The sequence below is a fragment of the Suricata suricatta genome, chromosome 7, assembly GCF_006229205.1.
Source record: "Suricata suricatta isolate VVHF042 chromosome 7, meerkat_22Aug2017_6uvM2_HiC, whole genome shotgun sequence".
NCBI lineage: Eukaryota > Metazoa > Chordata > Mammalia > Carnivora > Herpestidae > Suricata > Suricata suricatta.
In genome coordinates, this window is record NC_043706.1 from 34,158,849 (window position 1) to 34,181,469 (window position 22,621).

The window sequence follows — 22,621 nt, forward strand, 5'->3', positions numbered from 1 at the left end:
CTATGGGCATCATGGCTAGGGCAGGTCTCTTGCTTCTCAGAGCCCCCCTCCCTCAGTTTCCTCCTATGTCAAGTGAGTATAAATCTCATCTATACAGTACTCGGCTTCTATGAGGCTTGAATGGAATTTTGCCCCCACCTATGTCATCACCACCATTGTCGACGCCACCTTCACCCAGCCGTCACTGTGTGCTGGGCACAGCTGTGAGTGCTTTATGTGGGCCATGTAGTCAACAAGTATTTGCTGAATGCCAACTGTATGCAAGGCACTGTCTGAGGCTTTGGTAATTAAATGAAAGCGGTAAACAAAGGAGCATGCTTTCACCTCATGGGAGGCTTATATTTCAGTAAGAGGCAATGGGAAATTGACAAAATAAGTGACTAGAAGACTCTATTCTGAGAAGGTAACAAGTGCTAGGAGGAAGTAGAGCCAGAAAGGGAGGTAGGCTGTGCAGCGGAATGGGTGGTGGTGTTTCAACTGAATTATCACGTCTAAGCCTCACGGCAGCCCTGGGTACAGGGGTGGGGGGCGGGGTAGACTGTAGTCCCTTGTTCCAATAAGGAAACAGACATGGTGCAGGGTGGGTGGGTGGGGAGCTAACAGACACGGGAACGTTAAATGACTTGCCCAAGGTCACACGCCTAGCAAGTGGCAGGGCTGGGAGAGGCAGAGTTCTGTCTGACTCCAAAGCACTGTGACTGTAAGTCACTTCCTCTCTTGGGCCTCCTTTTCCATGTCTGTGATTCAAGAGCGTGGGATGGACTGCCAAGAGGAAGGGGCGTCTTTTCCCTATTCACCTAATGGGACCATGGCATTGCGGCATCATGGCATTGTGGCATCATGGCATCGCGGCTAACCACTGAGATGGCATTCAGTCGGTGCTCAGTAAACACTTGTCATGCAAACACAGGCTAGGTCCTGAGAGAAGTCTGGGCAGATGGAGGTCCTCTGGGCGGAGATATGCTGCGCTGCTGACGGTCCTGTGGGGGCAGTTGCTGGTTCGCACGGCCTAAACACTCCCCAGGGCAGCTGACCCCAAGCCATCGTGCTAGGAAGAGACGTGCACAATTGGCTTTTGCAGGCCCCTCAGATCTGACTCTGCAGTTGTCATCTGTGGTCTTAGAACTGCATCTGAGAGAGAGACAAAGAGACAGTAAGATGGAGAAAAGCAGATAGAGACACAAAACCCACAGAAGAAAGAGAAAGACTGGGAGGGAGAGAAGAGAGAGAGAGAGAGACTCTACTTCGCTTTAAAGTTTGGGGGACTCCACAGGCTGGGGAATTGCTTCATTCAAATCCTATGCAACCCATGCGAGAGAACTTGCCCAAAGGTGGGCTGGACCAGTGGCTCCAGACCCCCAGAATAAGCCCCCCATCCATCCCTGGAACAGAGTCCCCTGCCCCCTCCACTCAGCCTGTCTGTGACCTTCCATCCCAGCAGAGAAAGCACAGAGGGGTCTTGTTCCCGCTGTTCAGTTCCTTTGCACATGCTGTTCACTGCTTCTAAACCCCACCTGCCTCCTTCAGAGCTTGGCCGGAGTCCCGCGGCCCTCAGCAAGCGGTCGGAACTCTGTGCACATCTAGTGCATCTCGCCCCACACAGTTCCGTGTGCCCCAGACTTATTCCCCCCGGGGCAGGCCCAGACTGCTCCCCTTCCAGACTCCAGCCTCTTTTCTGTCCTTGGGGTCTCACCTAGACAAATCCTTATCCATCCAAATCCTTATCAATTGACTGACCTAAGACCTTCAGCGACAGTGGGGAGGACCCCAATTAATGAATTGGAGAACATTTTCTTGAGCACCTACTGTGTGCTAAGAAGCTGAATGTGAACCAAGATGCACAGTGAAATCCATTGGGGAGCCTAGGGCATCATGGGGCCACAGACTAGGGGGCACGGGGATGCCTGCAGGGAAGGCTTCTTGGAGGAGGTGGCCTCTTAGGTGAGGGAGAAGAGGCATCAGTTAGGTGGGGGATAAGAGAGTCAGGGAAGCTGGGACAGAGGCAGCAAAGTGAGAGGAAATCTGATATTCCAAGAATGGAAGTGGTTTGGCAAGGGCCAGACCTCTCCTTTTTAATGTTTATTATTTAATTTTTGAGAGAGAGTGAGCAGGGGAGGGGCAGAGAGAGAGAGAGAGAGGGAGACACAGAATCCAAAGCAGGTTCCAGACTCTGAGCTATCAGCACAGAGCCCAGTGTGGGGCTCGAACTCATAAGCTGTGAGATCATGACGTTAGCCAAACAAAGTTGGACGTTTAACCCACCAAGCCACCAAGACGCCCCTCTTTTTTTTTTTTAAAGTAGGCTTCATGCCCAATGAGGAACCCAATGCGGGGCTTGAACCCACGACCCTGAGACCAAGACCTGAGCTGAGATCAAGAGTCGGACGCCCAACCGACTGAGCCACCCAAGTGCCCCCAGAGAAGACTTTTGACAAGCAAAGATCTGAAACAGATGAGGGCACATAGAGAACTTGTGGGGAGAATATTCCAGGCAGAAGAAAAAGAAAGGGCAAAGGCCTCATGCTGGAGGCCACGAGGCTGGGCAAGGCCATGAGGTGGGAGAGGCCAGCTGGGGTCCAATCAGCTTCATCAGTCATGGTGTGTTTTCTCCAGGAGCCAAGAGACGGTTTGCAGCAAAGTGACTGTGTTCTGCAGCTCAGGACCTCCTGACCATTCTTCCGTCGCCAGGCCGAAGCAGTATGGAGAGCGATCCGAGAATGTCCCGAAAAGGCCGAAAGCTGGGCTCCAGCCGCCGCCGGCAGATGCGAGAAACAGCTGATGGCTTGGATGCCCCCGTGGCCCCAGAGCCAGAGTCCTGGCCCCCCCAGGTGGCCGCAGAACTGCAGGCGTTCTTCCAGGACTGTGGTGCCCAGGAGAGGGGCTTTGTCACCCGCGAGGACCTGGCGGTGAGTCCCAGGCCCTAGCGCATCCATCCCCTTTCTTTCCTCTTTTTTAAATGTTTATTTCTTTTTGAGAGGCAGAGCGATGGAGGGGCAGAGAGAGAGGGAGAGGATCGGAAGCAGGCTCCTCGCTGGCAGCACAGAGCCCGATGTGGGGCTGGATCCCAGAAACCACAAGATCATGACCCAAGCCAAAGTCAGAGGCTTCACCGACTGAGCCGCGCAGGCACCCCCTGAATCCCTTTTCTTAGCCTCCTGAGACCGCCCATCCCAGGAAGGCAGGGCCTGCTCTCATCCAAAAGTTGCTCTCAAAGAAGAACTCTCAGGCCCTGCTGGTGGGTATGTAAATTGGTGCAGCCACTGTGGCAAACACGATGGGGAATTCCTCAAAAATTTTGAAATAGAAATGTCCCCACAATCTAATAATTCAGCTACTGGGTATTTACCCAAAGAAAACAAGAATGCCAATTCAAAAATTCAAACCCGTGCTCGTTGCTGCATTATTTACAATAGTCAGGATCTAGAAGCGACCTAAGTGTCCACTGATGGATGACTGGATAAGGCAGATGTGGCATATATATATATACAACAGAGCATTAGTCATCCAAAAAAGGACATCTTCTCAGTTGTGGCAACATGATGGACCCAGACGGTTTTATAGGAAGTGAAATAAGTCAGAAAAAGACAAATACTATATGATCTCACTTATATGTAGAATTAAATTCAAAACAAATGAACAAACAAAAAGGAGAAGCAGACCCAGAATTAGAACAAACTGGTTGCCAGCGGGGAGGTGAGTAGAAGACTGGCAAGGGGCGCCTGGGTGGCTCAGTCAGTTGAGTATCAGACTTAGGCTCACGTCATGGTCTCACGGTTCGTGGGTTCGAGCCCCAGGTCGGGCTCTGTGCTGACAGCTTGGAGCCTGGAGCCTGCTTCGGATTCTGTGTTTCCCTCTCTCTCTGCCCCTCCCCGGCTCGCACTCTGTGTCTCTGTCTCTCTCAGAAATAAACAAACATTGAAAAAAATAAAAAAGAAGGACAGGTGAAATGCGTGATGGGAAGTGGGGAATACAGGCTTCCAGTTATGGAAGTCATGGGGATGGAAGGCCCAGCACTGGGAATACAGTTAAGAGTATCGTAGGGGTGGCTGGGTGGCTCAGTAGGTTGAGTGTCCAACTCTCGGTTTCAGCGCAGGTCCTGATGATCTCCCAGTTTGTGGGTTCGACCCCTACATCGGGCTCTACGCTGACAGTGCAGAGCCTGCTTGGGATTCTCTCTTCTTCTCTTTCTCTGCCCCTCCCCAGCTCATACTCTCTCTCTCTCTCTCTCTCTCTCTCTCTCTCTCTCTCTCTCTCTCTCCCTCTCTCCCTCAAAAAAAAAAAAAAGGTATTGTAGTAGTGTTGTATGGTGGTAGCCACACTTGGGGTGAGTACAATAACATAGAGACTTGTCCAGTCACAGTGTTGTGCACCTGAAAGTAATGTAACAGTGTGTGTCAGCCTCACTTCAATTAAAGATGTCTTAATTAATGAAAATATAAAGATCAGTGGGCAAAAAGCACAATGTATATATCAGCTACTTATGTTTGTATGCAAAGAAACGTTCTCCATTGGGGTTTTTTTTTTGTTTGTTTTTTTGTTTTTTTTGAGCTGGCTGCCTGAAAAACACATTGGTTCATGATAACATTAATGTTTTTGTTTCTGGAACAAATTATTACTTTTTTTTTTAAGATTCAGGTTAGTTAACATACAGTGTAGTATTGGTTTCAGGAGTAGAACGCAGTGCTTCATCACTTACATATGACACCCAGTGCTCATCCCAACAAGTGCCCCCTTAACACCCGGCACCCATTTAGCCCATCCCCCACCACCACCCCTACTGCAACCCTCAGTTTGTTCTCTGTATCTAAGAGTCTCTCTCTCTCTCTTTTTAAATGTTTATTTATTTTTGAGAGAGAGAAAGACAGAATGCGAGCAGGAGAGGGACAGAGAGAGAGAGACACAGAATCTGAAGCAGGCTCCAGGCTCTGAGCTGTCAGCACAGAGCCCAACATGGGGCTCGAACCATGAACCATGAGATCATGACCTGAGCTGAAGTTGGATGCCTAACTGACTGAGCCACCCAGGCGCCCCCGTATTTAAGAGTCTCTTATGGTTTGCCTTCCAAAATGTTCTCCATGTTAATTGACAAATACACATGATTTCTGAGGCAAGCAAAGAAATTTAAAAAGTTGCTCTCGGAAACATTGAGAGATTTGTTTATATTAATGTGTAAATGGCCGACAGGAAGTTTGGTGCGCTACTCTTCCAGAAACATTTGTATTTTAACAAAGGAAAGGACTTCAAGCCAAAGAGGGAACTTGAGATTGATAGCATTTCGGGCCCACTGAGCAGGGAAGTTTATCTTGGGAAGCAGTCAGAGTTCTGAAAGTCAAACCGTGTCGATGATGGTAGACATCGACCGAACACAAGATGGGCCATGATTGTGTGTCCCAGTAATGAGTCTGAGGCGCTCGGCCTAGACCAACATTGACCAGTTCTTTCTTGGTTCTTCCTCATTCTCTGCAAAGGGGCCCATTGGGTTGCTGGAGGCACTCTGGGCCTCCGGACACTGCTCCGTGCTCCAGACTTTGTCCTTCCCCCATCAGAACTGACCTTTCTTGTGCTCTAGCCTCAGGGCCACAAGGTACAAATAAATGGCTGATGTTAAAATATAATTTTCAGGGGCATCTGGGTGGCTCAGTCAGTTAAGCATCCGGCTTCAGCTCAGGTCATGATCCACCAGTTCGTGGGTTCGAGCCCCACATTGGGCTCTGTTCTGACAGCTTGGAGCCTGGAGCCTGCTTCCGATTCTGTGTGTGCCTCTCTCTGCCCCTCCCCTGCTCATGATCTGTCTTTCTTTCCCTCTCAAAAATAAATAAATGTTTAAAAAAATTTTTTTAATATATAATTTTCAGGGGCACCTGGCTGGCTCAGTCAGTAAAGCATGTGACTCTTGATCTCGAGGGTTGTGAGTTTGAGCCCCATGCTGGGTGTAGAGATGACTTTAAATAATAAATAAGACTTTCTCAGAGGAACCCCTGCCAACTCCCTAGAATAATTCAGTTTAAAAAATATATATATTTTTTATTTTTTATCTATTATATAAATTATATATATATACTTTTCAAAAAGATAAAAAATAGACTTTCAAGTAACTATAAAATCAACATTTATCAAAGGTCTTATTTAACAAATTATTACTGTTAATTGATGAAGGAGCCAGTGAGATATTACAACTGGCTCATAAAGTATGTGAAAAGCTAAGATACAGTATTTAAAGGCAATTGGACAGGACCATGTTAGGATAAGATTGCTGAGTTCAATTTTTAACATGGCTGATGTCCCACAGGCCATAAATCTTTGGGGTTATCTGTTCTACTAGACAAAAATTATTTCCATCTCTCCCCGGGCAAAAATCTACAAGTTAACAAGTAACTTCAGCGAGTCTGGGACTTTTAATTAAAGATAAACAATGAGATGGACGGAGTGCATTCCTTTAGTCTAGACAATGCTTGAAGGGACATGCTCTCTACCTTTCAGCCCTGTTTCCAAGTCTCCAATTATTCATGTAATTTTCTGTGATGATAAATAATCTCCCAGGCTTATTCTCGATATAAAAGAGCCTATTCTTATTAGGTTTCCGTAAGTGAAACATGTGCGTCCCTGAGTTTGCTCTGCAAATCTAGACTTTGAAGGTATGAAGCCATTTTAGCTCTATCTAAAAATTTTCATGCGGAACCTTAGATTTAAAACCTCTGTTATTTGCTCTTCTATGTAGAGTAAATGTTTGTCCTAGTTTTCCCAGGACTGGAGGGACACCTGGGATGCGAGACTTCCAGTGTTTAAGCTGGGTAAGTCAGGGGCAGACTGGGTCAGGCTGGCCACCCTAGTTCCTATCCTCAGGCTGGGAAACTAAACTCAAGACTCTCTCTCCACCAACTTTTTACCTGCAGCCCCTATAAATGCAAGGGGTTTCCTTTCTTCATGGGGTTCCCAATTTTTCTAAGGTCCCCCTCATGCCCAGAAGTGGTCTTTATTATCAACTGGCCTCAGGCCAGGTTTCTGGAAGGGTTTTGCTGACATTGGTTCCATGGCTGTTCTTTACAATAGACTTGTCATGTCTGATTAAGCGAGAATCATTCTCCTACATGACTCTCCGGTTACACAATTGATTCATCCATCTATACCCCAACAGAAAGGAAAGACGGATTTTTACTGAACCTATGTAAACAACTATATTGCCAGGGAAAGTAAGGAGGTTCAGTAAAAGTATTGTTTTCTAACACGGGAGGGGGTCAGTGAGATTCAGACGGCATTTAAAATGTTTACCCTCAGGGGCACCTGGGTGGCTCAGTCAGTTAAGCATCCAACTTCAGCTCAGGTCATGATCTCATGGTCCATAAATTCAAGCCCTGCGTTGGGCTCTGTGCTGACAGCTTAAAGCCTGGAGCCTGCTTCAGCTTCTGTGTGTGTCTCTCTCTGCTCCTCCCCTGCTCACACTCTGTTTCTCTCTCAAAAATAAACAAACATTAAAATGTTTAACCTCAGTTGAACAATTCACTCAGTTCTACATAATAAATTCTTGTTTTGCTGGATCTTGGGTGAGCTGGCCGCTTCTGGATTCATGAGTCTTAGAAATTGTCAGTCCACCAGCTCAGTCTGAGGGTCGGCTAATGTCAGCTCAGAACCCTTGTACTCAAGTGAAGCAACGGAAACAGAGGTGTCAGAAGCATAGAACCTGGTACAGTCCTCTCCCGCAAGGCTTTGGGTCGGTCCTTTGTGGCCTGCAGGTTTTACCTGAGACTTCAGGGCACGGTAGGAAAGCAGAAACTTAGTTGGTAATGAGACTGAAAAGCTGTAGTTATTTATTACAATAACTAATAGTATCAGAGTGGAAAACAGAGAGTAAAGGTCTCTGTTTATAGTAAAGTTCTCTGTGTGTTCATACAGCACATAACTATGTCATGAGGGTTTGATCAGTGTTTTTACCTGAAGATAAGCACTTGCAAAGGCACTGAGGCATCTCCAGGACCTTCCCATAAAACATGCAATTTCTGAAATATTATATTATTTACATCTTACCTGAGTAAAGCTCGGACATCTCCTCTGATTTGATAGTTCTTCCGATGATGCTCTTTTTTTTTTTTAACCCAAACCATAAGTAAATAAATAAATGTTGTTTTTAAACTTAACCTCCACCCTCCTAACCCAAGCCATATTTAATGCCAGATTTTGTTACAGGTTAAGCCCTCAGTTTTTATTTTCATCTACATGCAACAAATATTGCAAGATTTCTCTTTATTGGTAAGAATTAGTTCATTATCTTTTGGGAGCAGATCTTAAACATAACTGTGTTAATTAACCTTAATGAATTTTTTAAATACTCTGTAAGTCATCCATATTGTCCAAAAGAACATTAGAACTATTTCAGCATCAAGGATCTGAAGTGAGAATTTCCTTATAATTTTTGAAAATTATTTTTTCATATATTTTTTTATTGAGGCATAATTGGTACAACATTATATTACTTTCAGGTGTATAACGTAATGATCTGATATCTGCATGTGTTGCAAAGTGACCACCACGTTAAGTCCCGTTAACAGCTGTCACCATAGAGTAACAAAAAATTTTTATCTTGTGATAAGCACTTATTAAAAAAATTTTTTTAATGCTTTTTATTTATTTTTGAGAGACAGAGACAGATAGCACGAGGAGGGGAGGGTCAGAGAGAGAGGGAGACCCAGAATCTGAAGCAGGCTCCAGGCTCTGAGCTGTCAGCACAGAGCCCGACGCAGGGCTCGAACCCACGAACTGTGAGATCATGACCTGAGCCGAAGTTGGATGCTTTACCATCTGAGCCACCCAGGCTCTTTCAGTTCAAGATTATTAATTATTCTTACCATGCTGTATCTGATATCCCCATGATTTATTCATTTTATAACTAGAAGTCTGTACTTTTTTGGACCCCCTTCACCCATTTTGCCCACCCCCAACCCTTGCCTCAGGCAACCACCAATCTGTTCTGCGTCTTCATGAGCTCAGTTTTTTGGTTGGTTGGTTGGTTTAGATTCCACACGTAAGTGAGCTCATTCAATATTTACCTTTTTCTGTCTGACATGATTTACTTAGCATAATGCCTCAAGGTCCGGCCATGTTGTTGCAAATGGTAAGATTTCATTCTTTTCTATGGCTGAACAATGTTCCATTTTATGTATATTATACACACACACACACACACACACACACACACACACACACACACCACATCTTCTCTGTTTACCCATCTATGAACATTTAGGTTGTTTCTGTGCCTTAGCTATTGTAAATAATGCTGCTGGGGCACCTGGGTGGCTCAGTCGGTTAAGCGTCCAACTCTATTTCGGCTTAGGGCAAGAGCTCGTGGTTTGTGAGTTCAAGCCCCCCACTGGCTCCATGCCAACAATGCGGAGCCTGTTTGAGATTCTCTCTCCTTCTCTCTCTCTGTCCCTTCTCCTCTCACTGTCTCTCTCTCTCTCTCAAAAGTAAATCAAATGCCCTTAAAAAAAATTTTTTTAAATAATGCTGCAATGAACATGGGGATGCAGATATCTTTTGTATTATTATTTTAATTTTCTTTGGGTAAATATCTAGAAGTAGAATTGCTGGATAATATAGTAGTTCTATTTTAATTTTTTTGAACAACCTCCATACTGTTTTCCACAGTGACTGCACCAATTTCATTCCCACCAAGAGTGCACAAGGGTTTCCTTTTCTCCACATCCTGGCCAAAACTTGTTATTTCTTACCCATAATGCTCTTATAATAGTGAAGTATTTAATAAATGTAGAGAAGAAGATCCTAAAATTTTTATTATTTTTTTCTAAATTTAGGATCTTATATTGGGAAGGCAAAATTAAAAGAGCCATGAGAGAAGATTTTGGCCACTAGATTAATAGGATCATAGGAGCCTTAGAGATAGTACTTGGTTACCTATTTAATCAAAGTGACAATAAAATAAAATATTTTGAGATAAACATAGAAGAAGGTAACATGAATACAAGGATATTTAGCCTTTTCATAGGAGAAGTACCTTAGATTATTTATTTATTTTTATTGCTGAGAGTGCTATGACGATTTATCGTTTTAATAGAGATAGAGCTGAATTCTAGTTTTGCACGCTGAGCAGAGCCTGCCCGACAAGGGGCTCCATCTCATAACCCTAGGATCACGACTGAGCCAAAATCAAGAGTCGGATGCTCAACTGACTGAACCACCAGACGCTCCCCCAAATTATTTTAATTTTAATTTTATTTTAAAGTCCAACAATACTGAGCCAAATTTGGCATTTGGCAAAATATTAACATATGTTGTCTTATTTTCAGAGTCAGGTATTATAAATCAGGGCATATGAAATTCTTTTTCAGCAAACCCCCTACAACTCTCTGTATCCATTCAGAGAAAAGGCACGTTCATGCCTTTTCATGTTCTGGAACAATCAGAACTCAAGACAAAACCGCTCCTTTATTCCTTGGGAAGCAAAAACCTACCCCGTTTTCCTTGCAGACTCAGCTGTATCTCTCTATCACTAATGGTCCTTATATTGTCTCAAACATCCGGGGTGACTATATTGCTTAACCAAAGTAGCTAGTCTCTTTCACAGAAAGATCTGGGATCCAAATACTTGGGAACTGTCTGTGTTATTCAAGCATTTTAGTAGACCAGCAAAGCTCACAGACCTAACATGACTTTCTACAGTCACATAACATGCACAACTTTTTATTTATTTATTTTTAAAGTTTACTTATTTATTTTGAGAGAGAGAGAGCATGCATACACCCGCACAAGTAGGGGAGGGTCAGAGAGAGGGAGAGAGCAAATCCCAAGCAGGCTCTGCATTTACAGTGCAAACCCCGGCTGGGGGCTCGAACTCACGAACCATGAGATCATGACCTGAGCTGAAATCAAGATTTGGACACTTAACAGACTGAGCCACCCAGGTGCCCCTGCTTGCACACCTTTAAAAAAAATTGTGAGTGTTCGAGCCCCGCGTTGGGCTCTGTGCTGACAGCTAGCTCAGAGCCTGGAGCCTATTTAGGATTCTGTGTATCCCTCTCTTTCTGACCCTCCCTTGCTCGTGCTGTCTCTCTCTGTCTCTCAAAAATAAATAAAAAACATAAAAAAATTTTTTAATAATAAAAAAATTGTGGCAAAATATACATAACACAAAATTTGCCATCTTAAGCAGTTTTATGTATAGAGTTCAGAGGGATTAGGTATATTTCACATTGTTGAGCACTATTACCATCTTCATCTTCGCCAACTGAAATTCTGCCCCAATTAAACACCAACTCCATTCTCCTTACTCCCCATCCTCTGGAAGCCCCCATTCTATTTTCTGTCTCCAATGAATTGGACCACTCTGGGTCCCTCATATAACTGAAAAATACAATATTTGTCTTTTCGTGAGTGGCTTCTTTCCCTTAGCATGAGGTCCTTAACGTTCATTCATGTTATATATAGCACGTGTCAGAATTTCCTTCCTTTTTAAGGCTGAATAATAGGCCACTGTACGTATAGGCCACATTTTGTCTTTCTGTTCATCCCTCAGTGGACACGTGTGTTGTTTCCATCTTTCGGCTGTTGTGAATGGTGCCACTATGGGCTTGGGTGTTCAAATATCTACTTGAATCTCTGCTTTGCCTTGCACAACTATTTAAAGTGGCTCATGAACATGACTTGACGCATTAACATGACTCAAAGTTCTAGCTGCTCTCTTGCACGTAGCAAGAAGCAGTAAAAGGACATAAACTTGGGGCGCCTGGTGGCTTAGTAGGTTAAGCATCTGACTTTGGCTCAGGTCATGGTCTCACGGTTTGTGGGTTTGGGCCCCGTGTCGGGCTCTATGCTGACAGCTCAGAGCCTGGAGCCTGCTTCAGATTCTGTGTCTCACTCTCTCTCTGACCCTCCCCTGCTCATGCTGTCTCTCTCTCTCTCTCCTCTCTCTCTCTCTCTCTCTCTCTCTCAAAAATAAATAAGACATTAAAACAAATTTTAAAGATCTTTTTAAAAAAAGATATAAACTTAAAATCATGCTTAGCAATCAATGTTTCAGTTTTTCTTTTTTTGAGAGAGAGAGAAAGAGAGAGAGTGGGGGTGGGAGGAGAGGGGCAGAGGAGGAGGAGGGGGAATCTTAACCAGGCTGCACACCCAGCACAGAGCCCGACAGAGGGCTCGGTCCCACGACCGTGGCATCAGGATCTGAGCCAAAATCAAGAGTAAGACACTTAGCTGACTGAGTCACCCAGGTGCCCCAATGTTTCAGTTTTTCTCAGAAATTGTCCAGGTAGCCAACAATTCTTTATTTATTTTATTTTATTTTTTAAAGTTTATTTATTTACTTTGAGAGAGAGAGATGGGGGGGCAGAGAGAGAGAGAATCCCAAGCAGGCTCTGCATTATCAGTGCAGAGCCTTATGTGGGGCTCAAGCTCATGAACCGTGAGATCATGCCCTGGGCTGAAATCAACAGTCAGATGCTTAACCGACTGCATCACTCAGGTGCCCCCCAAAATTCTTAATTAATTAATATTAATTAATATTAATTCACACTGTGATCCAAGATCCAAAGATCTTGGAATTGTGTAATGAATCAATTTAGTTGAACCCAAATTTACATTTTTATAATCTTAAATATTATGTAAGGATTATGTTGGATTATTTGATCAGGAAGACAAAATCAGAAGTGTGGAAAATTCTGATTAACTAGTTTCTTCTCAAAAAACAAATCCAGAGGTGAGGGGGGTTCCTGCTGCTGAACTTTGGGTGGAAATAAGTGGGGCCTGCTGGGAACAGGACTCCTGAAAGGACAAATATGTCTGGAAGGCTGGGGTCCAGAGCCATTTGTGCTGGCTACAAGCGGGGTCTCCGGAACCAGAGGGAGCACACAGCTCTTCTTAAAATTGAAGGTGTTTATGCCTGAGATGAAACTGAGTTCTATCTAGGCAAGCGATGTGCTTATGTGTACAAAGCAAAAAACAACACAGTGACTCCTGGTGGCAAACCTAATAAAACTAGAGTCATCTGGGGGAAAGTAACTCGTGCTCATGGAAACAGTGGCATGGATCGCGCCAAATTCCGAAGCAACCTTGCTGCTAAAGCCATTGGCCACAGAATCCGTGTGATGCTGTACCCTTCAAGGATTTAAACTAACTGAAAAGTAAATAAATAAAGGTGTAGATTTGTTCTCTTGAAAAAAAAATCCAGATCTTGTAGAATGTATAATTGTATGATACCTAAAATAAAGCAGAGAAAACACAGATATTATTTATGGTTTATAAGTAAAATTATTAAACCAATCTAATTTATCCAAAGATCCACATTAATTACATTAACTTGGTTCCTTTTTTAATTTTAATTTTATTTAAAAAAATTTTTTGTTTGTTTATTTTTTTTATGTGTGTGTGGTTTTTTTTTAATTTTTGAGAGACAGAGAGAGACAGTGTGAGCAGGGGAGGGTCAGAGAGAGAGGGAGATACAGAATCTGAAGCAGGCTCCAGGCTCTGAGCTAGCTGTCAGCACAGAGCCTGACATGGGGCTCGAACCCACGGACCGTGAGATCATGACCTTAGCCAAAATTGGAATCTCAACCAACTGAGCCACCCAGGCGCCCATGTTTGTTTATTTTTGAGAGAGAGTAAGCAGGGGAAGAGCAGAGAGAGAGGGAGAGAGAATCTGAAGCAGGCTCCAGGCTCTGAGCTGTCAGCACAGAGCCTGATGCAGGGCTCAAACTCACTGACCGTGAGATCATGACCTGAGCCGAATTTGAACACTCAACCAGCTAAGCCACCCAGGCGCCCCTATTAACTTGGTTTCTTAAAATCTTTCTGAGCTAGCAATTTCTTTTAAGAGGAACTTTAAAAAAATCTAGCACCTAAAAGCATTATAAGCTCAGTTTATTTTTTATTATCTGGGGGAACATTAGATTTATATAAACACTTATTTGTCTTTATAAACCAATCTCAACACAGAACCCCTGTAAGAGACCTAGCACTCTAATTCATTAATACCCTTCAGATGCAGAAAAATATTTCACACTCACAGAAGAGTTAAAGGTCTTTCTGAACTACAGACACGTAGACACACAGATACACAGACAGAGTGGCTTCATGTCCGCAGCTCACAGGCTACAGGTCAGAAGTAAACACATGCACACAAAACTCACCAGTCCAGATCTCAAAGAGTTGTTCTCCTTCCCAGTGGGTACAAAGTGCTTCACCAATTTGGAGCACACATAGAAAAACCACCATCACCACCACCAAAGATCAGCAAATCAGGTTTTCTGTTACCTCTTAACCAACAGACACTAGGTCTCCATTAACCGTCCCACAAAGATCACCAATGGCCAGTCCATAAAACTGAATTCCCCGTCATTTCTGTCACCAAAGATGAAAACACAAAACTAGCGAGGAATAAAAAAAAAAAAAAAAAAAAGACAACGACGACAAAAGAAACAGAGTCACCAATGGGGCACCTGGGTGCCTCAGTCCATTAAGTGTCCCACTTTGGCTCAGGTCATGATCTCATGGTTCATGGGTTTCAGCCCCGCATCGGGCTCCAGGCTGATGGCTCAGAGCCTGGAGCCTGCTTCGAGTTCTGTGTCTCCTTCTGTCTGCTCATCCCTGTCTCATGCTCTGTCTCTCAAAAAAGAAATAAACATTTAAAAAATTTTAGAAACAGAGTCAGCAAACCTAAAGTTCTATCACACATGGGATTCCCTCCAAGAGCCAAGAGAGGAAGTGCTTGTGTTCCCAGAGACCATGAAGGGCACCTCTCCAGGACCGCGGGTTACTTGGGTCTGACACCGGCGTTCACTGGGGCCTCTCCACGGAACCTCCCACAGTCTTCAAGTACAGTTTTCGAAAAGATAAAATTATGACCTTGGGCAAAAATGAAATAAAGCCATCTCAAAGATCTTATTTAGCTCATTAATTAATGAGAGATGTTATGAACGGTTGAAAGAGCGTTTCAAAAGCTGAATCACAAGTGTTACAATGAGAGGGCTGGGTTCGATTTCCGAAAGCTGGTTAATGTACAACAGGCCATTAGTCTTTGTGGTCTTCTGTTCCCGAGGACAGAAATTGTTTACATCTCTCCTGGACAAACCCAACAGGTTAATGTGTGACTTCACTCAGTCTGGGACCTCCAGTCCGTACCAGGGGAGGAGGTGACACTCATTCCTATGGTCTAGAAGATGCTCGGGCGCCCTTTGCCCCTGTGGAATGCTGAAAGAACGTGCTGTCTACCTTTTGGACTTACTTTCTGATTCCAGAGAATTCTTTTGGACATCGATAGATAAACACTTTCTGGGGAGGATTAGCTACTGTCCTTTACTAGGATCCTGAAGGGTGAGACTCAGAGCAGATAAGTTTTGATGCTGGTGGGAGAAAGGGAAAAAGTGTGGAGGAAGATCAAGGCCGTGCTGAGGGAGGCTCTCTTGGGTGGGGTCCTGGGGCCTCAAGGGCGGCTCATGGAGCAGGTGGGGGCTGGGACTCCAAAGCTGGGGAAAGGGAGGTAGGAGTGACTGAAGGCAAACACCTCTTTTTTTAATTAAAAAAAAAAAAGGTGTTTTTAAAATGTTTATTCATTTTTGAGAGAGAGAGTCAGCATGAGCGGGGGAGGGGCAGAGAGAGAGGAGACGCAGAACATGAAGGAGGCCCCAGACTCTGAGCCGTCAGCACAGAGTTGGACGCAGGACTCGAACTCACAGACCGTGACATCATGACCTGAGCCGAAGCCAGACACTCAACTGCCTGAGCCACACAGGTGCCCCCAAACACCTCTTTACTTTTGAGGGTGATCCAGAGTCTTCCCCAGTGGGAACAGCGCCCAACATACCTCTCCCTTGCAGGTGGCCGATTTCTCCTTCCTGAGCAGCAAGGACACGCCGGAGATGATCTTCGACTGGGTGGACGTGGAGCAGAAGGGACGCCTCTCTCTTGAAGACTTCAGCTCTGGGCTCAGTATGTCTGTCCTGGGAGGGCCTCTGGGGACTTGCTGCACAGTCAGGCACCCCATGCGGTGTGCCCAGTATGGGGAGGGGATAGAGGACCGCACCTGAGAGCAGTTCAGGGCATGGACAGTTCAGGGCATGGATGATAGTGTGGATTGCTCTGGAGATGAGGGTACTAAGCCTGCGTGGGCAGGCAGTTGGTTTAAGACAGAGTTAGGTCTTAAGACTCTAGCCCAGGAGGCCTGGTCACTTCTTTCACCACCAGCGAGAACAGTTCATTGGCTGGGGGCTCCCCTTAGCATACACCTCCTCCAGGGAGGCCTCTGGGCTTACTTTCTGATGCCTAACTTGTGTGCTCCCAAAAAAGGCTTCCATTGAGCAAGAGGTTAAGCAACCCCATTCCTGAGACCACAGACCTTTGTTTCTGCCTGAGACAGGCTTTGGTTAAGGGAATTCCAGGCCCTGGGGAGCAGCAGAGGGTAATATTTAGTGGTTGAGGACTTCCCAGACCCTTTGTCCCCATTGGGCAGGGATACTTCAATACCTGAATCTCAGGACAGTCCCAAAAGGACCTAAAAGGACCAAGGCTGGCAGGGTACACTATTCCCACTAATCTTCCCGATGAGGGTGGATATTCTCACCCAGAGAGTGGAAGAGGTGATGTCCTTGCAGAGACCTTACCAAGCACAGCTCGGCCTTAAGCCTCGGCAAAGCCATCACGAGTTCTCAGGTCCGCTGAGTTTCCAAAAGTTTGGGGCACAACAGAGAGGGAGGCCAGGAATCTGCATTTACATGTTGTAAGATGGGCAGACTGTATAACTAGAGTAGATTCTCTCTTTAAAAAAATTTTTTTTTCGATTTATTTTTATTTTTGAGAGAGAGTGTGAGCAGGGTAGGGGCAGAGAAAGAGAGGGAGACACAGAATCCAAAGCAGCCTCCAGGCTCTGAGCTGTCAGCACAGAGCCCAACACAGGGCTGGAACTCACGAACCCCGGGTCATAACCCAAGCTGAAGTCAGATGCCTAACTGAGCCGCCCAGGCGCCCCATAACTTGAGCAGCTTCTCAAGGTTGATATGCTGAATGTCTGAACATGGCCCTGTATAAATGTGACCAACACAGATATAATTATGTCCCCAGGGGCTGGAGCAGGGCAAGATGGGAGATCAAGGGGCTGAGCCCATCCCCACTCTGCTGCCTTTTGTCCCCTCTGTCCCACAGAGAGCATCTTTGGCTCCAGCACCCACGAGCTCCACAGAAAGAGGCCAGTGCCCTCCAAGAGAGAATCTGCAGGCACCGGCTTCCCGGCGCTGGAGGCGGCCGGCGCTGAGGAGAAGGAGGTGTTCTCTGCCTTCGTGCAGCAGCTGGGGGCAGGCCAGCTCCCTCCTGAGTAAGGCTGGTGCTGTGTGCGGGGGCAGGGGGTGGGCAGGAGCAGGCACTGCCTGTCCGTGGGGGTGAGGACCCTCCTGGACACAGGGTCAAGGTCGGAGGCCACCAGATAGAGCTGGGTGCAAATCCCGGGGTGGCCACTTGTTAGAGGTGTGAGCGCGGGCCAGTGGCCTAAGCCTTGACCTCTGTTTCCCAGCTGCAGCGAGTTTAAGAGCAGTTGTGGGATTAAATGAAGCCGCTGTGGAAGGTGTCTGCTCGTGAGGAGTCCCTCCCACCACCACTCGCTCCTTCCCTGCCCTCCCCTGCATAATTACTCCCCAGGATTATCGGGTTGGGGGTATGAGGCCCCCCAGGTACTCACATTCTTAAAAACACGACTCACGGAGGATGCCTTTCTTAACCCACAAAGAGGATCCCCCAATGATGCCCGGGTTGGGAAGATTTGGAGAAGGGGAGGTCATTTCCTCCAAACTGTCTCACACCCTGGGCTCCTGGGGTTCACGCATGCTCCGAGAAGGGGGACCCTGCCTCTCTCACCTCCCCCAGGTCCCATTGGGTCTCTTAGAGCCAGGGAGGGACTCACTTTTGCCTGTGTACCTACCTCATGGGGCTCTGTGAGGACAGGCGCTCCGAGGACGGGACCAGGCATTGCTGGGTGAGCAGGGTGGGTCTTAGGGCGCAGGCTGGCGGGGCAGGTGTGGCAGGGGGCCATCTGCCCACCTGGCATCTTGGCTTGGGCTCCATCCTCTGGCATCTGTCTTCATAACTTAATTAAATCCGTGTGAGAGCAACATTTGTCGAGGGCCAGCCATGGGCCAAGCTCCAAGCTGATGCTTTCACTGGGCCGGTCTCCTTCTCCAGCGACCTTACTGGGCAGGTATTTTACTAATAAGCCCAGAGATGGCATGGGAGTTACCAAAGTCACACAGCCACAGAACAAGAGAAGAGAGAAGGCAATGGAAACCCTGGGCCATCAGGCCCCCAAGCCATCCCTCCCCCTACCCAATAGCTCATCCCCAACCACGGAGAGACAAAGTACCCTGGGGGTTCACAAAGGGAGAGTCTGGCCAAGCTTCCTGGGGGAGGTGGAAGTTTGAGATGTTCCCAGTAGGGTATACATGGCCCCAGGGTCCCAGGTCTCCTGGAGTGTGGCCATTAAAATGGAGAAGTGGGGCCCCCTGCCTCCTGGTCCCACCTCACATCTCTGTCTCTGGCTCTTCCCTTCCCTAGGCAGGAGGAGGTCTGGAAGCTGTGGGTGGCCCTGCGGCGGAAGGAGCCCCAGCTGGCAGGCAACCTGGAGGGCTTCCTGGCCAGGACGGACAGCTGCCTGCAGGAGGTTCAGGCCACCAAAAAAACTCTGGAGCTGATGCTGCAGAAGTGAGCGGGGCGTGCCGAGGACGGGCTCTTTGCATTGCAGCAGAATGTGAATTGAATTCCCTCAGCTCCAGGAGCATGGAGGCCAGGGGTTCATCACGGGCCTGGGAGCTGGGGTGTGGAGGGGAGGGCAGAGCTGAGCCGGAGGGCTTGGGGGCCTGATGAGGAGCACAGAGCTGGTAAAGGGAGTGGCCAGTGTGTCTTAATGCAGGGCCACTCGCTCATGTACATTATGACGCATGTGACCTGACAGGGGTTCTGAGTTTGGGGCAGGGGGTGTGACAGTGGGAAGTGGGGACGGAGTGATGGGGCAATAGGGACCATGTGATGGGGCTGGGGGGACCAACACCTTGGGGCTGGTTACAGTAGTCAGCACAATGGGATCGCAGTGACCAATGTCAAGGGCATACGGGTCAGGGGCTGTTATTGGGATGAGTGTTCTCATGGTGGCAGGGGTCAGTGACTGCTGAGGGGAGCAGTGGGGTGGATCCTAAACCCAGGCCCAGACCACCCCTGCCAGCAGCAGGGCCCTGGGGCACTGACACACTGTGCACCTGTCACCCCCCTGCCAGGCGGGACTCTGACCACCATCGAGAGGTGCAGCAGCTCTACGAGGAAGTGGAGCAGCAAATCCTCCAGGAGAAGCAGCAGCTGCAGGCTGAGGTGGCCCTTGGGAAGCCCCCCACCCCGTACTCCAGCCCTGGACTCCTCTGCTGGCTAAGTAGTGGGGCCAGAGCCTGGCCAGTGGGGGCAGCAGGAGGCTCCGGGGCATTGGTCCTGTCAGCCCCTGACCGGCTGGCATTCCTGAGAGAGGGGGTAGGAAGTGCTGAGCCTGAGCCCCCTACCCATCTCGGCCAGGCCTTGCTCTCTGGGCCTGTCTCCTCATTGCCACAAGCTAGGTCTGAGATCCCTCCTGCTGGGACATCCTGGACCCTGTGTCCCTGGGGCCTGGGTGAGGTGGAGTGCGGGGAGGGCCAGCCTGGCCCTGCTGGGGCTTAACGTGTGCAGCGCAGGAGCTGAAACCTCTCTGTTTCCCAGAGCAACTCCCGGGACCTGGCCTTCAGCTCCCAGATGCAAGAGGTCCTGGAGGCCAAGGAGCATGAATGTCAGCGGCTGACTGAGGGCCAGAGGCAGGTGAGTGACAGCGCTTCCCCGGGGGCGCAACTTCTGAGCAGTCACAGGCTCTGACACCCATCTCCTGAAAATTCACGGGGCTGGCTGGGCTCTCGAAGGAGAGTGACCCCCTTTCCTGAAATGAGGCCAGGCTGTGCAGAGGGGCTGCTGGGAAGGCCCAGGTTCAAATCCCGGCAGTTGCAATTAAGAGCCATGCAGATCTAAGGCGATAACTTTGCTTGTCTTGGCCTTCATTGCCCCATCTATAAAATGGGAATAGCCACATCTACTGCATCTCCCAGGCTAGTTTTGTAAATGAGGTAATCAATGGGAAAGCTCTTCGAAGCAGGAAGGCACAGGGCAAGCATGAGGTCTCAATGTGGGAGACACTTTGTGGCATTGGGGTTTTGTCTCCACTGTCAGCTGAGTGACCTTGGGCAGGTCTTTAACCTCTCTGGGCCTTAGTTTCCTCATCAGAGAGTTGGAGATCAGAACTCTTGCCTTAGTAGGCCACTGGGATGACAACAGGTAACATATTTGAGGGCCCAGTATGGTGCCCAGCACCTAGTAGGTGCTTTACACATCACAGTTGTTACTGTCTCTGAATCTGACCTAGAGCCCTGCTGCCCTGACACCCTAGGTCCCATGGCCTCTGGTCACTTCCAGTTGGCATTGTGGCTGAGTCTTTGGGTCTGAGACACTGCCCTGCCATCCCTTCCTCTCTCAGCTCCCAGACCACTCTCCTTAGTAGGACAGCCAGCTTTTCTTCAGCACCGGACAAGGTGCCCAGAGCCTTCCCCGCCATTGCCCTGGCTGGTCCTGCCACCTGGTCTCACCCACCCAACGGGCTGACTTCCAGGAGCCTGTACCGCCCCTGCTTCTTGGAAATTGTGACAGGCCCCTTCACCCAAGGGAGGAGATTGGCTTTTCCACATGAGGCCATTTTGTCCCCTTCCCCACCAATGTGAAGCCTCTCCTCCGAGGTCATTCATTCCTTCACCCCGTGATTATTTACAGTGCACCTACTAGTGCCTGGCACTGTTCTAGGTTCTGGGAACATGACAGACATAACCCCTGCCCATGGAGTTGTAGCCTTAGGTAGGAAGATGGATGACCAGCAACATAAGCAACTAAAATCTATAACATGTGAGACAGTGCTAAGGAGAAGGGAAGCCGGGCAGGGGGATAGGAGGGTTTTGACGGGGGAGTCCAGGAAGGTGTCACTGAGTTGATACTGGAGTAAAGACCTGAAGGAGATGAGGGGTGGGCTGTGTGATATCTGGGGAGAGCAGTCCAGGCAGAGAGAATAGCAAGTGCAAAGGCCCTGAGGTAGACATACACTATGAATGTTCTAGGAGTAGCAAGAAGACAGACCTGTGGCTGGAGCAGACAGAGAGAGGGGAGAGTAGTGAAGGAGGAGGTCAGAGATGTCACGGGCTGGGAGGAACTCTGCAGGGCACCGCATACCCCAGCGAGGGTTCCACCTTCCGTTCTCAGTGTTCCAGCTGTGAACCATATCCGAGTCACGTGACTTGCTGTTGGCTTGGGAGCTCCCCGCAGACCAGACGGGGTTCAGAGATGAGCAACCATCACAGAGCTTTGAGTGGGGGAGGGTGTGACCCCATTTATATTGCGGGCCCCTGTGCTGCTGCAGTTTGTGCTTCTCATACAACCCTCCCCTCTTCCTCCCCTTGCGATTCAAATGTCTCTGCTAGTCTCTGCTCAGTGGGAGGTCAGGGAGCTCACTAGGCCAATAAGAGGTAACCACCCCCCATCTTATTTTTTTTAAGTTTATTTTGAGGGAGAGAGAACGTGCAGGGGAGGAGCAGAGAGAGAGAGAGAGAGAGAGAGAGAGAGAGAATCCCAAGCAGGCCTAATGTGGGGCTCAAACTCACAAACCTTGAGATCATGACCTGAGCCGAGATCAAGAGTCTGATGCTCCACTGACTGAGACCCCCAGGTACCCCCCTCCAATCTTATGTTTAAGCTGGGTCTCCAGAAGCCTGGGGTCTATACCCTATGGTGGCCTCCAGAGGCTGTTTGTGGCCCCGGAAGGGCATCTGCGCGACTCTCCTCCTCACATGGCCCCTCCTGCAGCTGGAGGCCCAGCTGCACCGCCTCAGAGGCTCACACCAGGTGGCCATGGCCGAGAACCAGCAGCTTCGGGAGGCTGAGCGTGACCTGGCCGGGCAGCTGGAGGAAGCGGAGGAGTGCCTGCGGGCAACCAAGGGACAGCTGACTGCCACCAGGGGCCACGTGTCCTGGCAGATGGAGGAGGAATCAAGGCAAGTAGCCGCTGGCCCTGGGCTGAGGTGGGGACCAGGGACTTCCTGGAAGAGGTGAGGGAGTTCTCTGAGGCTCTGGTCAGCACTGGGACACACCCAGAATCCCCCCCCACTTAAGCCTTACAACAATCCTGCCTGGCTGACAGTCTCATACCCGCCTCTCAGACAATGAAACTAAGGTGCAGGGAGAGGAAAGTCATGTGTCAAGGTCAAATACTGGGATTACACACACACACACACACACACACACACACACACACACACACATACACACAAGCACGTGCAAGCACTCTAGTGTGGTAATGGATCCCAGGCAGGCACTCACTCTACCAGTTACAGCCCAGAGGAGTGAGATGGATCAGAATGGTCAGGGAAGGCCTCCTGGAGGAGGTGAGGTTTCATATAGGCCCCAAAGGATTGGTTGAGGGGGAGGAGGGGGGTGCATGTGGGATGAGAAGGACTGCCTGGGCAGAGACCCGGGGTGGAGAGGGGCAGCTGTAAGGTGTTACTGATGGGGAGACATGTAAGTGGGCTTG

The 22,621-nt window shown here is 48.2% G+C and overlaps 1 protein-coding gene and 1 pseudogene across 4 annotated transcripts in view; both read left to right on the top strand.

Annotated features, from left to right (window-relative positions):
- The window catches only part of RAB44 (RAB44, member RAS oncogene family), a 36,687-nt gene that overhangs the window by 1,984 nt on the left and 12,082 nt on the right, over positions 1 to 22,621 (top strand). For 2 of the 4 annotated variants that reach the window (XM_029945173.1, XM_029945171.1), the window contains exons 2-8: positions 2,614 to 2,906; positions 15,825 to 15,936; positions 17,146 to 17,314; positions 18,544 to 18,690; positions 19,260 to 19,350; positions 19,726 to 19,821; positions 21,898 to 22,085. In XM_029945173.1, coding sequence (XP_029801033.1) covers positions 2,700 to 2,906; positions 15,825 to 15,936; positions 17,146 to 17,314; positions 18,544 to 18,690; positions 19,260 to 19,350; positions 19,726 to 19,821; positions 21,898 to 22,085 — 1,010 coding nt within the window. In that variant the 5' untranslated portion in view covers positions 2,614 to 2,699. The remainder of the gene's footprint in view (positions 1 to 2,613; positions 2,907 to 15,824; positions 15,937 to 17,145; positions 17,315 to 18,543; positions 18,691 to 19,259; positions 19,351 to 19,725; positions 19,822 to 21,897; positions 22,086 to 22,621) is intronic. The other 2 variants (XM_029945172.1, XM_029945174.1) reach the window with 2 other exon arrangements.
- Positions 12,774 to 13,159, top strand: LOC115296695 (annotated as a pseudogene).